Source organism: Hypomesus nipponensis, chromosome 3, assembly GCF_054491055.1.
Source record: "Hypomesus nipponensis isolate SF chromosome 3, ASM5449105v1, whole genome shotgun sequence".
NCBI lineage: Eukaryota > Metazoa > Chordata > Actinopteri > Osmeriformes > Osmeridae > Hypomesus > Hypomesus nipponensis.
Window position 1 is genome coordinate 20,047,600 of NC_140363.1, and position 14,624 is coordinate 20,062,223.

Below are 14,624 nucleotides of genomic sequence, written 5' to 3' on the forward strand. Positions count from 1 at the left end.
TAACCAAAGCAAAATATTTACATTGCCACATGACAGACCATTACATCATATAAAAATACTTTTTTTGCGTGACAAGCTAGGTGAAGTGGAACAATGTAGAGCAAATATTTATGTAGAAACTAGAAAGCAATTGTAGAATTGGTTTAGGGTCAAGATTGGTTCAATTGTATGGGGGTTTGTAAAGAATAGGCGAGCATCTCCCACATACAAATTATTGTAGTTATGTTAAATCTTTCATGTTGTTACAAGCATCGTTGTGTCCTTGGGCAAGGCACTTCACCCTACTTGCCTCGGGGGAGATTGTCTCTGTACTTACTGTAAGTCGCTCTGGATAAGAGCTTCTGCTAAATGACTATATGTAAATGTAAACGTAGAATAAATAACTTGAAGAAAACTGTGTAAAAAGCGTTTTGTGTAAATGGGCCTACCTCTGTTTACTTGTGTGACGTAGGTCAAGTTTATTAGACCCATGCCAGACATTGATTGACCACATGAATTTCAACTGCACATAGGGTTCCACACTTTGTTTTCCCACAGTGATGACCACAGCATCATGTTGAGTCCTCCTGATCAATAGCTTGTGAAACTATGAAATAGTGGGAAATTACGGAGGAACAGTGTGAAGAGTATCAATTCACCTATTTTTTCATGGACACACAGTATACCCATTTCCTAACTACTGCATGTTGAAAACGTTTAGATATATTTTTATCCAGCACACAGCTGTTAACCTGTTGCAGCACAATGTAGCTATATTTATGCTTACATCATATACTTACCGTTGGAAAGTCTTCCCAGAAAAGAGAAGGCAAAGTGGAACGACAGGTTCAACAAGCAGGTGTCTGTATACTGAGTGCGGTCCATATACTGTTGGCCACACAGTGCATCTTTCTCACATGCTTTCACATCCAGGACACTTAACACTTCTGAAATGTCACAAAAACTTTCAAGCAAGGGATCCATATCAGCAAAAGGTTTTTAATAATAAAATAAGGACCTGTACAACATTGTTCTTTTTGCTAATAAATCACAATTTAAAATATAACACGTATTTTGTTTAGACCATAAAAATGACAAATAAATGACCATTTATTTTTAAAATAGGGAATCCAGTGATATATGTAGATAATGAGTAATCAGCTTAAAGTGCAAAAATATAATTATAAAAAGATATCTGTACAAAAGAATCATTGGAATGTTTTTAGGATGAAAAGGCAACTGTGCCTGCATGGCTTTAACCATTTTTTGTGCTGTTTACAAAAACTGTGTAAGACTTGGACCATCTCTTTATGTTTAGATCAACACTTAGAATAAGCAGCTACAATAGTGACACAAAAACTCAATGGAGTTAAATGTTGTGTATAAGCAATAAATCCAGGGTTTTCCAAACTCCATAAATAAAAACATCTTACAGGTGAGACACAGTGGTGTTCTTTACACTGTAGCATACTTTTGCATCACACTCTATCTTGGAAAGATACTGTATACAGAACACTTCTGACACTTGAGCTTGAAAACATCTTCAGTTGTGTTCTTATTTGGTCCTTCACAGTGCCTCCTGTTATTTATCTTATTTATTTAATCCTGGGGGGTTTCATTTGAACTTTGGTGTCTTTAATTCTTTGACCTGCATGTGTAATGTTTTGTGGACAGCCAGAGTCCTTGACTGACAAAATCCCTTTCCACACTCTTGACACTTAAAGGGTTTCTCTTTGGAGTGAATGTACCTAGGAGAGACAGAGAGAGACAATGATATAGCAGTACATTTAAATCTAAAACATCCCTTCACAAGTAAAAAAAAAAAAATCACATTATTATGTCATCCAATAAAAAAAACTTGAATTCAGAAACATTCAGTGTTATTACCAGATAACTTTAGATCTCTTTACATTTTGTCTCACACATACCACCGCTCTGGGATATGTGTGTCTATACATGTAACTGGAAACTGCAGCACATGTTTCCAAATTACTATACAGTACAATACTATTAATAGTACTTTGCTATTAGTTTTGAGATTGTCTTGTATGCAGGACTGTCTGTTAGGCTACGTAAAGGTTTTTAAGAACTAAAAATACGGAATTAGCCCGTATTGTTGTCCATGCACAACTACATTGTTAATATTTTTACACTGCATAAAAATACAGCATTTGTTATGGAAGAACGACTCCTCCCACCTGTGGTCCCGGAGATGGTCCTGCCTCCGGAAGGCTTTGTGGCAGATGTCGCAGGTGTAGGGCCTCTCATCTGTGTGTGTTCGCTCGTGGATCAGCAGATTGTAAGACTTGGTGAAGTGCCGACCACAGAACTTGCACACAAACTCCTTTTTGGTCTTTGATGGCAGCCGTCCTCGACTGGGCTTGCGCTCAGGGGAGCAGAGCTTGGCTGCATCCAGGAGACAGCCCCCTGTGGCAGCATGGCCAGGCGAGGCTGCCAACACCCCGGTGATGCTCAGGTCCTTCAGAGGGTCTTCCTGGGTGGCAGCCGTTGCCAGGTTGGCAAAGTCAAAGCGAGGCTTGTTCTTCAAACCCTGAAGTAAACCCACTGTTGTTGTGGCAGAGGTATAGTCCAGCTTGGGCTGGAGCAGGTGGGGGAAGATGGGAATGGGGGATAAACAGCCATCCATGAGAGCAGGCAACTTGGAGAATGTGCCACGGGGCAGGGTGAAGGGCTGGTAGCCTAGAGTCCACTGATGGAGGTGGATGGCATGGAGGGCACTGAAGCTGTAGATGCCAGGGGTCTGCTCCATGGGGAGCTGGATGCCAGTCGAGGACTGGAGAAAGGAGTAGTTGGCCAGCTGTAGGGGGGGGTGGAGCGGGACTGGGGCTGGAAGAGTCTTGCTTCCCATGGTTGGTTGCCCCTGGAATATGAAAGAAAATAAGTTTAAAGTTGAGTAAAAACAAACTAACATGTTTATCATGCAACTCCTATTTTTTATGTTGTATGCTGCTGTTGTGAATACACTTACACAATTACACTTTGATTGTGATTAGCTAATGTTAATGTCATTCCCCAACACACATAAGGACACACATTCCATGCCACACCTCAATTCTCAAAAAGTCAATACACAAGAAGTCCAGCTAGATGATCAAGAGACCTCATTATCAACAGATTAAAGTGGTGCATGTCCCCCACCAAAAGCACTACTGTAGACAACAAAGGAATACATTTATCTCAGGAGCTGATTTTGTCAGAGCTTTGTTGCATCTGAGAGTGTTAAAATGTGTCTCCACCAGTTATTTCTGCCACTAGAGCCTCCAGCTCACAGCACTGGCCCTGATGACACAATGGAATGAAATACACACGATGAACGACATGACATGACAAGTGTGTATGTGTGTGTGTGTATGCGTGTGTGTGTCAAGCATGTGTCAGGGAATGCACACACAAATCAATCCACAGTACTGACACATCCAGACACAGACAGACTCAAACCCATACAACCCTTGTGTTTGGTGTGGGTGTTTCCTCTTCCCAGAAAACATGCCTGGGATTGCTCATCTCAGGTGAATATAATGACACCATTCACAGAGCAAAATACCTCCATGACTGTTTGATAAGAGAAAAAAACAATGAACAATAATGCCTCTTTGTTTTACAATGCTTAGGATGGATAGGATCCATGGCAGTCATATCTTCCGTCACAGTTTAATCACATGACCAATGCCACACCTAAGGAGTGTGACACAATTTGGAAGTCAATAGAAAAAGCATTAGAAGTAATCCATTTTGTTAGTCTTTGTTTGGTTTTATGTGTCATAAGATGCAAGTCATCTTAGGTTTTTCAAATAAAACTGTCATAACCTCACTGCTAGTTTATACTTTATTATGGAAACCTACACTAACAGCAGTTTGAACTTATAATAATAATTGTATTTGTAATGCTCTTTATATTAAGCTAAATCTCAAAGTGCTATAGGTTAAAAACAAGAAAGGGCGCAAATAAAACATATATAACTTCCTATCCCAAAATGAAATAAAACATGATAGTAATAAAACAACTTGAAGACTATAGTTTCATACTATTTATCACACTGAAGAAATGCATGAACTTCTGGTGGATAAAATTAGGTTCTGTAGAGCGAGAACTGGCCTGAAGCAGTACATGAAGTTAAAATGGTCTAATTACAACGGCTGAAGCTCAAAACCTCCCCTGTGGATCGCTCCTTTCTGATCATGACGCAGAAGTAATTGACTTTTACTTAGGAGGTCATTAGGGGAGATCAGCGGTTACTCCCGAGCAGTCTCGTATCCTTAACCCTTTGATGTCAACATACCGTCACAACGGCTCAACAATCAAGCGACACTACTGCCTCCCGCTCTTTTGGTGTCGGCTGTCAGACTCCACACCTCAGAAAGCCAACGTGTGGAATGAGACGCCGCTTAATTTAGTTAATAGTCTAATTACTTTACAGTAAGGAAACAAGTGCTTCGTTTATCTGGAAATGTTTCAAAACATTTGCGATCAAATTATGGTTCAATTTAACATCTTGAGCTCTGTGCCGTTAGATAGGCTACATTAATTACACACAGCAATGTTATAGCATTTTCCAATTGAATTTTGGGATAGGTTTACTCACAAAATATTATTTTGTTCACCACCACAAGAGTGGTTTATCTTAGAAGAGTTGCTGAGAAATGTTAGGGGGTGCCATTGTTTTGTAATTAGTTTTATTTAAAGTGGTTTAGGACCTAGGTCACGTCTCTTCTTCTGATCATTTGAGATTAGCTTGTAACATTGTGTTGTCTTGTAAATAGGTACAGAATTGTACAGCACATCATGCATTCAATCAAAAGGGTTTACTAGGTTATTGGACCCAATAAAAAATACAATGCCAAAATATTACTTCAATTCATTTGTTTGAATCTGATCCTTGAACTTGCACATGGATTACAGTACAGAGTACTCTATTCTCTGAAAAATGTAAAGGATATAGGCACTAATATAGGGACATTAGAATGTTAAGTAATGTGTGCCTCCACGTTTTCCCTCATTTGTCAAGAAAAATGTGTTTAATTACTAAAATAATACTAGGCTTTATTTCCTTAAGAAAGTTGGGCCTACAGTTCTGCCAATGTGCAATAAGGACCTGCGCAAAAAAGACTTATTTTAGCATTAAACAATGATGTCAACTAACAAACCTCAAAAAGCATAATTCATTTAATATTTTGAAAATTATTAAAAATAAAGATAATATTATAGAAAATAACAGATCATAAATGTTGGAAGTGTCATGACAAAATTGTTTTCCATGACATTGAATAATCTTAAACGATAAAAGGTTGAGCCAACCTTGATATCCTGAATGGTAAGGTGCAAACTACTGTAAAAAAAATTCAAGGCATGCCAAATATTAAAATTGTAAAGTCTTAATAATAAAGTCTCAATTTAGCTATACATATAGTAGGCCTAGGCTTTATGTTTTTCAATTTTGGTCAGCGTTTTATCAAATGGTCACTCATTTATAAATTCCCTTTCCATCATAGAGAAACAATTACCAAATCGTGTATTTGTGATGATATTTGCATATCCTTTTTGTTGTTGTTAAGTCAACAGTAAGCAACAAAAAACTATCAATCGAATTTACACCGTTCGAAATCATACGCAGAAACATCCCACCTGTCGCACGCCCGCGCAAGACACAGAACTCACTGGACCATTTGGACCATTTCACACAAATGTTATACTTTTCCAGTTTTAGTAATCCAAGTGTGCAAGGGTAGATGGCATATCTGTTCAAACGCGAGGCTATGCTAGATTATCAAAAATGTTGCGAATAAGAAGCTATCTCACTATTTTGTCATTAGGGTCTCAATTCTGCGTTTTTAGCGAAAGAACTTCGAGATCCTCTCTCGCAAGTGACGTCTATGCTGTTTTCCGACATAGCTATACAGTAAAGCATCGTAAAAGAATATAATTTACCTGGTCTAATGTAAGGTCAGTCCTTCAGAATTCAAAGAGGTCCTGTAGAACGGTCTGCGAACTGATACAAGATAACAGAAAGTGTGTAGGCTAATAGATCAGAAATAGTTTCGGCAGTTATACTACACCTTAGCTAACATGTTCACTTCAGCTTTACTAAGTAGCTGTACGCATACAGAATTCAATAACTACTGTCTCAAACCACCGTTGCACGCGTTCTGATACAAACTAGTTGAGACGTCTTCAGTAACTTCAGTCTGTGGTCTGCATTCAAACCACCTCTTATTGCAGCCAAACCTCCTCTTATTGCAGCCAAACCCCTTACATCAAACCGTTCGCACATGCGCGCCATATAGCCAACCCCTTAATATCCACTCTACATTAATTAGTTGTCTTGTGGATATAGCAGAGTTTTAAACGTGCCTGAGTTAATGACCTTACACTTCTTTAGCAATTAAACAGTCATCAAATCCACTAAACATTTAGATGTTTTGTCAAATTGAACAGATTTGTTTAAACTGACCGTACCGTACCTATAGGTTCAAACTCCCAATTTCAAATCGAATTAAACTTTCTTAATGAATGGTTTGTGTATATATGTGTGTTTTTCAAACATATCTTCATTGTACATTTTCACCATCAAGAAATCATATTAGGTCAAATTGGACCTTTACACAAACCTTTACATTCATTTGGGTTCAGTACCAGGTGAGAAAACAAAGACAAAGGCCGCGTTCCCCAGATTCGTTAAGAACCTCTTCACGCTAAGAGCTTCTTAGGAGCGTTCTAAGAGCGTTCTAGAGCGCTCATAGAACGCTCTACGAATCTGGGAAACGCGGCCAATATCACTTCTTTCGAAAATAGATCAACAACTCAGCAGATCACAATTTGAGATTAGGAGTTAAAGGAATGGCACATGTAAAGATTATTTTATCCCTGCAGCTATGGTTAATAAGACAGTCCTACAGCCTGTATTTCTTTTTACAAGACCTACTGAATAGTCATAAGGAACTAGGTGAGGGTTTTGTAACAATATAGTATCAACCTTGATCAGAACGTTTATTCATTTAGAACAATAAAGTGATTGGGGCAGCTGAGAAATAAAACACAAGAATAATAACAATGTCATGTTTAAAACATATTTTTCTCCTGAAAGTGTGAACGTAGTAGTGTGTGTGTGCCAACATAATAGTATGATATATTGTTTTCCTTTTCATATAAGCTTTCTTTTTAAAATATCCAAACTTTATCTGACCTATAATAGTATATTGCACTCTGCTGCACTCTTTCACATGATTGTTAATCTGTGTTCTCAACAGTGCATAGTTACATTAACAGAGATGTTAGATCAGCAGTGCATAGTTACAGTAACAGAGATAATAGTTCAACAGTGCATAGTTACAGTAACAGAGATGTTAGTTCAACAGCACCTTGTGACTGAAACAGAGTTCCAGTCTAACCTGCCACCTAGTGGATACCTTTTTTTCTGAAGTTCTCCATGTTCCTACATAAAACCAATGTCACCTTACAGTAATTCATTTTGAGTGTCAGTGTTTGAAAAGGAAATGTCAAACAGAGCGAAGATTCAATTTCCTAGATTCAACTCAATAATATAAGGGAGGCAGACAGAGGGTTAAACATTTTGGAATGCAAGGTACTGTACATACACACTGTTTATACACTCTCAAAACTTTAATACACTTAAAACCTACATCCATTACACTGATGGACATGTTGACAAATACTGTTTTGTAACAAAACTGCAGAGTAGATGTTCGACTACCTCCAACAGCCTTCAGGTCACCCAAATCAGAACCAGTTAAAACATAAGGAAACATTAAACTCAACTCTTGATCACCTCTGTTTTCCAGTTATAATGAAGGTCAATTCTCCTTGTGGTCCAAATGCAATGAACAGTCCTTACTTCTAAGAGTTAATTATAATCAAGTAGCTTTAGGTTTTTGATAACGTCTGAAGTGTTCTTAAATGCCTGTAGTTCTATACTGATTAATCTAATGTCCACACCCAATTCCAGGAGTTGTGTAGCAAGTTACATTCACTAAATAAATATAGTATTTCAACTTCATTATAAGTGTCTATCATCGGCTATTGGTATAGGACCCATATTCTTTACTGAAATGTAATCTTTTTAGCAATACATTTGTTTGTGTTCTAACATCATTGTACCATGTCATGTTAGTGTCAGTTTGTCCCATGCTACAGCCAACCATAAGAGGGCCTTCAAAGACATTTGTTCTGAGAGAGATTGTCCCCTCTGATCAACAGTCAAGCTATATCACAAATACAGATTACTGGATCTATAGATAGTGCATAGTGCCCATGTTAGAATTGGTGGCACATATACACAGATTCCTAAATTATAGATTATATAATTATAGATAGGGCACAATGCCAGCGATTATGTCGGCGACACACACAGATTTCTGGAATTAAAGATAGATAACGCAGTGCTCATGATGCAGTGATGACAGTTCTTCTCAGTGGTTTTAGTACCTATATTTCTCAGATCACAATTGAAGTTCTTGAAGTACTTGTTCAACCTCCACATCGTCTATTCTAGTCAAATTGCCAATGATGTGGTAGCCTACAATCATGCAAATGATTATGTAGCCTTCATTTGTCTGCTGTTTCCTAAGTAATAAATTGCTTATGTTATGTTAATCAAAATTTTGGTTCTCTGTTAGATTGTCTTGCAACCACAAACATGTAAACATTTGGTCCATAACAGAAGTCATTACATGCCCAATGGTTGAGCCAGTTGCCATAATTGTAGGCCTAATTCACCATACAGTGCTTGCAGCAGCAGCTCCTCCACAGGCTCTAAGCTGATGGCAACAAAGAGCATTGGCTGAATAAAATTGAAAAGCAAAAACCAGCATGTACACAAATCACAAATATATCACTTTCAAAGAACAGTCTACACGCACACAAAAATCATGACAACATGCGGTGCAACCGCTGTGCAAGATAATACTTTTAAAGGTAGGCTGGGGTCACAGGTTACACTGTGTTCATTTAAATTCTGAAAATAAAGGTGGAAATACAAGGAGGATGGGCATTCCATGACTGACTGTGACGAACCCTTCCACTGTGCAGGAGAAACACCATTTATTGTATCATTACTTGAAATATTCAGTTAATATTAATCACTCAGTCAAACTTATAACAGTCCAAAGTATTGTTCTAAAATGCCATAATTTCTTCATTCAGATTACAATACTTAAGGTTCCAGAAGATTGAGGGAGGATTTTCTATCTGTTGGAGGCATATGACTATATTACATTTACATTTATTCATTTAGCCGATGCTTTTATCCAAAGCGACTTCCAAGAGAGAGCTTTACAAAAGTGCATAGGTCACTGATCATAACAACAAGATAGCCCCAAACATGACGCATACATTGTGCAAACCAAATAAGTGCCAAAGGGAAGAACCATAAGAGCATGTAGTTAAACAACTTACAATTAAACAACATGAACCTCAAAAAAGTGCAAGAGTGTACCTCTAGAAAAGCAAGCAACAGTAAAATATTTTACATCGTGTACAAGAATTTTCAATCAGTTACAACTAACCAACAAGAGCAACAAGTTTCTCAATAAGAGTCATTGTGATCCTGGAACAAACATCAAGTGCGTCTGGAGCCTTTTCTTGAAGGTGGGGAGACAGTCAGTGTATCTGAGGGTGGGGAGTTGATTCCACCATTGGGGGGCCAGACAGGAGAAGAGCAAGTGTTGGGACAGTCTGCCAGAGAGTAACCCAAACCCTAACCCTTACCCTATCCCAGAGAGTACTGTTAGTCTGCCAGAGAGTAGAGAGAGGTTCGATCTAATCAGAGTTTTGACACCTCTAAATTATGTTTTAGTAGAGGTGGGCTTTTAGAGGAATTTTCTCTTTGAAATGTAACATTTCAACAACAGATTTCTCTCAGGGGTGACTACACAATAAGTAACATGATGTCATGCAGGCCCTTTACAAAGACACATGTTCGATCATACTTTAGCTATCAATTAACAGAATTATGTTTAATTGTGAGGTATCCAATGGTATCATCGCATCAAATATGAAATGTCTTATTTTGGCAAAAATAAATAAAAATAACTTTGGGGTTTGGAACCACATGAAACTGATTCATGTGCCACATTGGTAGAGCTGCAGATTTATGTTTTTATGGTATTGTAGCATATTTCTATATCTGCAACAATGCAAGCAATAAAGCATTCAGATAAAACCCTTGAAGACGCTTGTGAAACCGCGTCAAGAATGAAAGAATGGATGGCAGTTATCCTTGGTCAAGATCCACCAGGAGCAGTTCAAATGAGCTATAATATATCTCTGTAAAATAAATGTATTAATAAAGCAATTGTAACCTGGAGGTGGAGAAGGGATGGGGGGTAGAAGGAGAGGTGTGAGGAGGAGAGGCAAGATTTTCACCTCCCGAACCTCAGGTAATGCCTTTATGTTGTTGATATTTCACTGCAATGATATTTAACAATGATTTTAGAGCACTTGTGTTGATATTTGCCAACGCTCGATGATGGAATGTATGATTTTATGGCCATATGAAAGCATAAAAGGTGTTTGGCAGTAGACTGGTACCCTCACATAAGAAGTATTTGTGGTCAGGTCTGTTTTTAATTAGAAAACTAATGGTTCTGCATGCAGGTGCGTACACACAAACAAAATACACACTCACAAAAAGTTCCCCTGAGCTCACTGGAACCCCCACTGAGACCAAATACAGGCTGTAAATGAAACAGCAGGACCAGTATGCCATGTGAGACTGTTAACCGTAACTTTATGAGCACATCTGACAAGATGGTAATGGTACACACACTGCTTTTAACAGCTGAGAAGGAATGAATCATGAGTTGTCTGATAGATGTTGTGCAACAATGTTCTGATGAAGAAGCATGGACAGTGCATTTTCTTGAGTTTACAAATTTCCAGGACAATTAACTCATGCAACAACAACAGTCATAGTGCAGACTGCTAGACAAAATATGACAGAAAACCCCAGAAAAAAATAATGTGAATCATCCTTCAGCTATGAGGTTGAAAGACTCATTGCACAAACTATATTTCCCAAAACGTAATACCCTAAAACATACAAAGCTCCTAAAACCTCAAAAGTAAAACTCTAAGAGGTATATCATGAAATTAATCACAAGCTTTACAGTTTGTGTGAGAGGCTTTTGGTACATGGGGAACATAATAAATGATTAGTGTTCAACGATAGCAGGTATTATAAATCAAAGAGCCTGGATGCACTGTGTCTTGTTACCAGACCAATAAACGAAAGTATGGGGGCTCGGTGATATATCAAGTTTGGCCTTACGTCTTGGATTGGCTGACTTTCTTCTACCCAGTTAGCCTATCCCTGTTCTCCTTCTGCCTTGAATAAAAGCTATACAACTGCAATTTACCAGACATAAGCATTGGGCTACAATGGACAATGTGTACTACTTATGTTTTCCTATAATATTTTCCCAGTCAGGTAATAAAATCCACATGTGAAGAGGGGCTTCAGTAGTAGCTAAACTTAAATTAAGATTGAGTTAGCCAGTCATGTAAGAACATAATTAAAAGTGTGTGTATGAGTGACTTTCAAGTGCCTATGTGAACATATTCCTCACAAAAAAGAATATGGATCAGAAACTCTAAAGTGGTCATATATGTTTGAAATGGGCCACATCATCACTCCTTGACTTGAGTGAGTCTTCCCTACACAGAAGCAGTGTGTTGAACACAGTGTGATTGCTTCTGGAGAGAGAGATTTCTTTAATATTTATTCAACATACCTCTGTCAAGACCAGACATTTGCAAATATGAAAATGACAATAATTTAGAAGGACTTTTAAATTTACTATCTGTGAACTGCAACGTACCTAGAGCCAATTCAAGCCAATGCAATAAGTAGCAGCTAACATAAACAGTTTGATACCACAAGGGCTCTGAAGAGATGACTGATGGCTACAACAATCCACTGAAACATTCTTGGTTTATGCAGAAGCCCAAGAGAACCATATTCATGCTGAACGCATTCCAATGCAGCCACGCATCCCAGCACCAAATACATGTATCCAAAACAGCCTCCACCCGTGGTCTAAGTCCTGCTTCTACTCACATTGCTTCTTGTATCCATTTTTATCCATGTTCATGTACTATGTGTTGTGACCCTACACACAGGCATGCATGTATGAACACACACACATCTACAAATCTGCTTCTAAAAAGTATCTTCATGTCCCAGTGTGGCAGGTGCCCGTGTTGAGTCCCCTGACATCCATTATAACTCAAGGATGGGTTAGTTGGGTCCCATATCCTCCTTGTATGATTCACACTCAGTACTGGATGATATAACATCTTCCCCTGTCATAAAATATATCATGGGCAATATCTGGTTTTCTTCAGCCAAGCCTTGTAAATGTTTTTTTGGACATGGGAAAAGACAAGGTTTTTACACGGCAAATAAATATGGATAACCCTAGTGCAAAACACATGATTCAGATTTTGGCACTTTTTGGTTTGGAATCCTCAAATGCTTTCATTTCTAGGGAAAAATGGGACCGCTGAAACGTTTATCATTGGCGTGGTCTGTCCAAAGCATTGGTTAAGAAATGTCTGAAAATCTGCAGTGAATCACTACACCCTTTACTACTGTTCCTTGGACTGAAGTTCGTCTTGTGCAAGAGGTTACATATTGTCCTGTGTAATTGAGAACAGATGTAACAAATTCTGCTGCTGAATCTTTTGTTTTAAATTATTTACAATGTTAGGTCATAGATAATGTTGGTAATACACCCTCAATTTGTGTGTGGCAGAACATTTCACAGTAAGTGCTTCTAAAGGATTGTCTGATTACACAATACATACAGTATGTAGCAAAGAACTTGGTTTATTGATGTGTATACAGTAAACACTGCAATGGGGAACATTTACATTACATTTGATAAGTTATTGTTGAGTGTTTGAAGATACGCTGTGTGAGGTTAAGCAGCATATGTATGTTCATAGGATGGCATGTGCTGGATGTAGTACATGGATAGGTCGGCAGGGCTTGTAATCCATAAGTTCCAGTTAAGGAACAATACATGTAAACTAAACACTGTTCTTTTACTGCTTAATGTTCTGCTCATTTGTGCAATTATTATGCCCATACACATGTTTGAATAGCTTAAGAATTCAAACATTTTGCTCTTGCTGGCATTTCAATGTACGTTGATAAACAAAAGTACTTGCATTCCGGTGTTGTGCTTTATCAGTAGCATTTAAAATGACCAATAAAATCAAAGCAGCTATAAATAGTTAGTTGTTTCTTGTATGCTTACTCACGTACAGCCTAAGAACGGCCAACGCAACAGTGCTGCATTGAGTGAAACAAGAGCAAAAATAAGTCATATCTTTATTTATGAGCCTTTCCTGTTGGATCCATATGTTTTCAGTTGCACTTGGCAGAGATATTGTGGATTCCCAACTCTGGTAATAGGAAATACTTATGTAAACAGCATTAAGATGCAGTCTTCACTGTTACACAGTACACACACCTGATCAGGCCCAGCATGGAAAGACAGAACCACTGTTAGCAAACTAATTGTTGAGTTGACAAATTCTCACTGTTGTCTTTCATACCTTTTCCACTTTAATTTTACCTCTGATGACCTGTCTGTAAGAATGTTTGTAAGGAATGTGTTTAAATTTTTCTCTGAAATTAGGGTTAGAGTTACAGTTATTGTGTCATGACAGTATTATGAAATCTTATTCTTGAAAATAATAGCATGCACGCTGTTTGTTGTAGATCTCTCTGGGATGAATACAAGTGTCCAATATGTGCTGAAGATTTTCTTTAATGTCACACATCAGAGGTGAAATTAGATTTTTTTAATATGAACATAGTATAGTTACATCAAAAGGTTTATAATGGATGTCTAAGATATTCTCCTGAAAAGGGAGGTTGAGGAAAGGGTCATGTCAAGACATAGTTATCAAGCATTGCTCAAGACAGATCATAAAACTATTATCCTTTCCATGTGAATTTGGTGGTGCCAGGAAATTCCTGTACATAATATGCTGTCCAGAATGTGTCAATGGCTACCGTGGGAGGTTGTGACACAGTAAGTTGTCTCATCTTTGTCAATTAGCAGATCTAGGCTGTCAATTGTCATTGTCCCACATTACATATTTAATCACTGATCATTTTAAATTGCTGGTTTAGCAAGTTTCTGTCGACCTTTTAACTGTTGCAGGTGGTTTGGCTTGAGAAGCGTAGTCAGGAAACTCCAAAGCATGCATGCGAAAACTGGTACACAAACAAGTCAACCAGTTCCAAGCCAGCTGGGTTTGGGATCTGTGTGCATAAAGCAGAGCAGAGGAATTTTTTGAGATATAATACCTCAGAGGAGAGAACAAGAAAATCTGTTAGGAAGATGGACTGTGTTGCATTAAGGCTCCCAAACACACGTCCAAACACACCCAACCCAAGTGGTTATTTTTTTCTTTATTGTTTTCTCACTAGTTACTTGCCATATCAACATGATTGTGTATCTTAAAGGCCATATAGCAGGTTTATTTTTCCAACAAATTTGCGCTATTTGCTTGTTGGTAATAAACATTTAAACTGTTATCCATTGTATTTGATGTTGTTGGGTGTCACAAAACGGAATATAACACAAAAAAGTAG

The 14,624-nt window shown here is 38.0% G+C and overlaps 1 protein-coding gene across 2 annotated transcripts; it reads right to left on the minus strand.

The window, feature by feature from the left end:
• Positions 1–971: 971 nt before the first annotated feature.
• osr1 (odd-skipped related transcription factor 1) lies at positions 972–6,182 on the minus strand. Of its 2 annotated transcripts, XM_084683341.1 has the most exons (3): positions 5,927–6,182; positions 2,178–2,860; positions 972–1,727 (listed from the first exon to the last, which is right to left on the minus strand). In XM_084683341.1, the coding sequence occupies exons 2-3, from the start codon at positions 2,846–2,848 to the stop codon at positions 1,595–1,597; spliced, it is 804 nt and encodes a 267-aa protein (XP_084539467.1). In that variant the 5' UTR covers positions 2,849–2,860; positions 5,927–6,182; the 3' UTR covers positions 972–1,594. The 2 variants fall into 2 exon arrangements, with proteins under 2 accessions (XP_084539467.1, XP_084539466.1); XM_084683340.1 differs by lacking the exon at positions 5,927–6,182 and having other exon boundaries at positions 2,178–3,691.
• Between the last annotated feature and the right edge of the window lie 8,442 nt (positions 6,183–14,624).

What these genes read in the sequence shown, in the direction of transcription:
- osr1 (XM_084683340.1), bottom strand. Translation starts at nt 2,920, where the DNA reads ATGATAAACATGTTAGTTTGTTTTTACTCAACTTTAAACTTATTTTCT. An exon ending in GACCATCTCCGGGACCACAG is followed by an intron (nt 1,728 to 2,177) that starts GTGGGAGGAGTC and finishes TGTCTCTCCTAG; the next exon opens with GTACATTCACTCCAAAGAGA.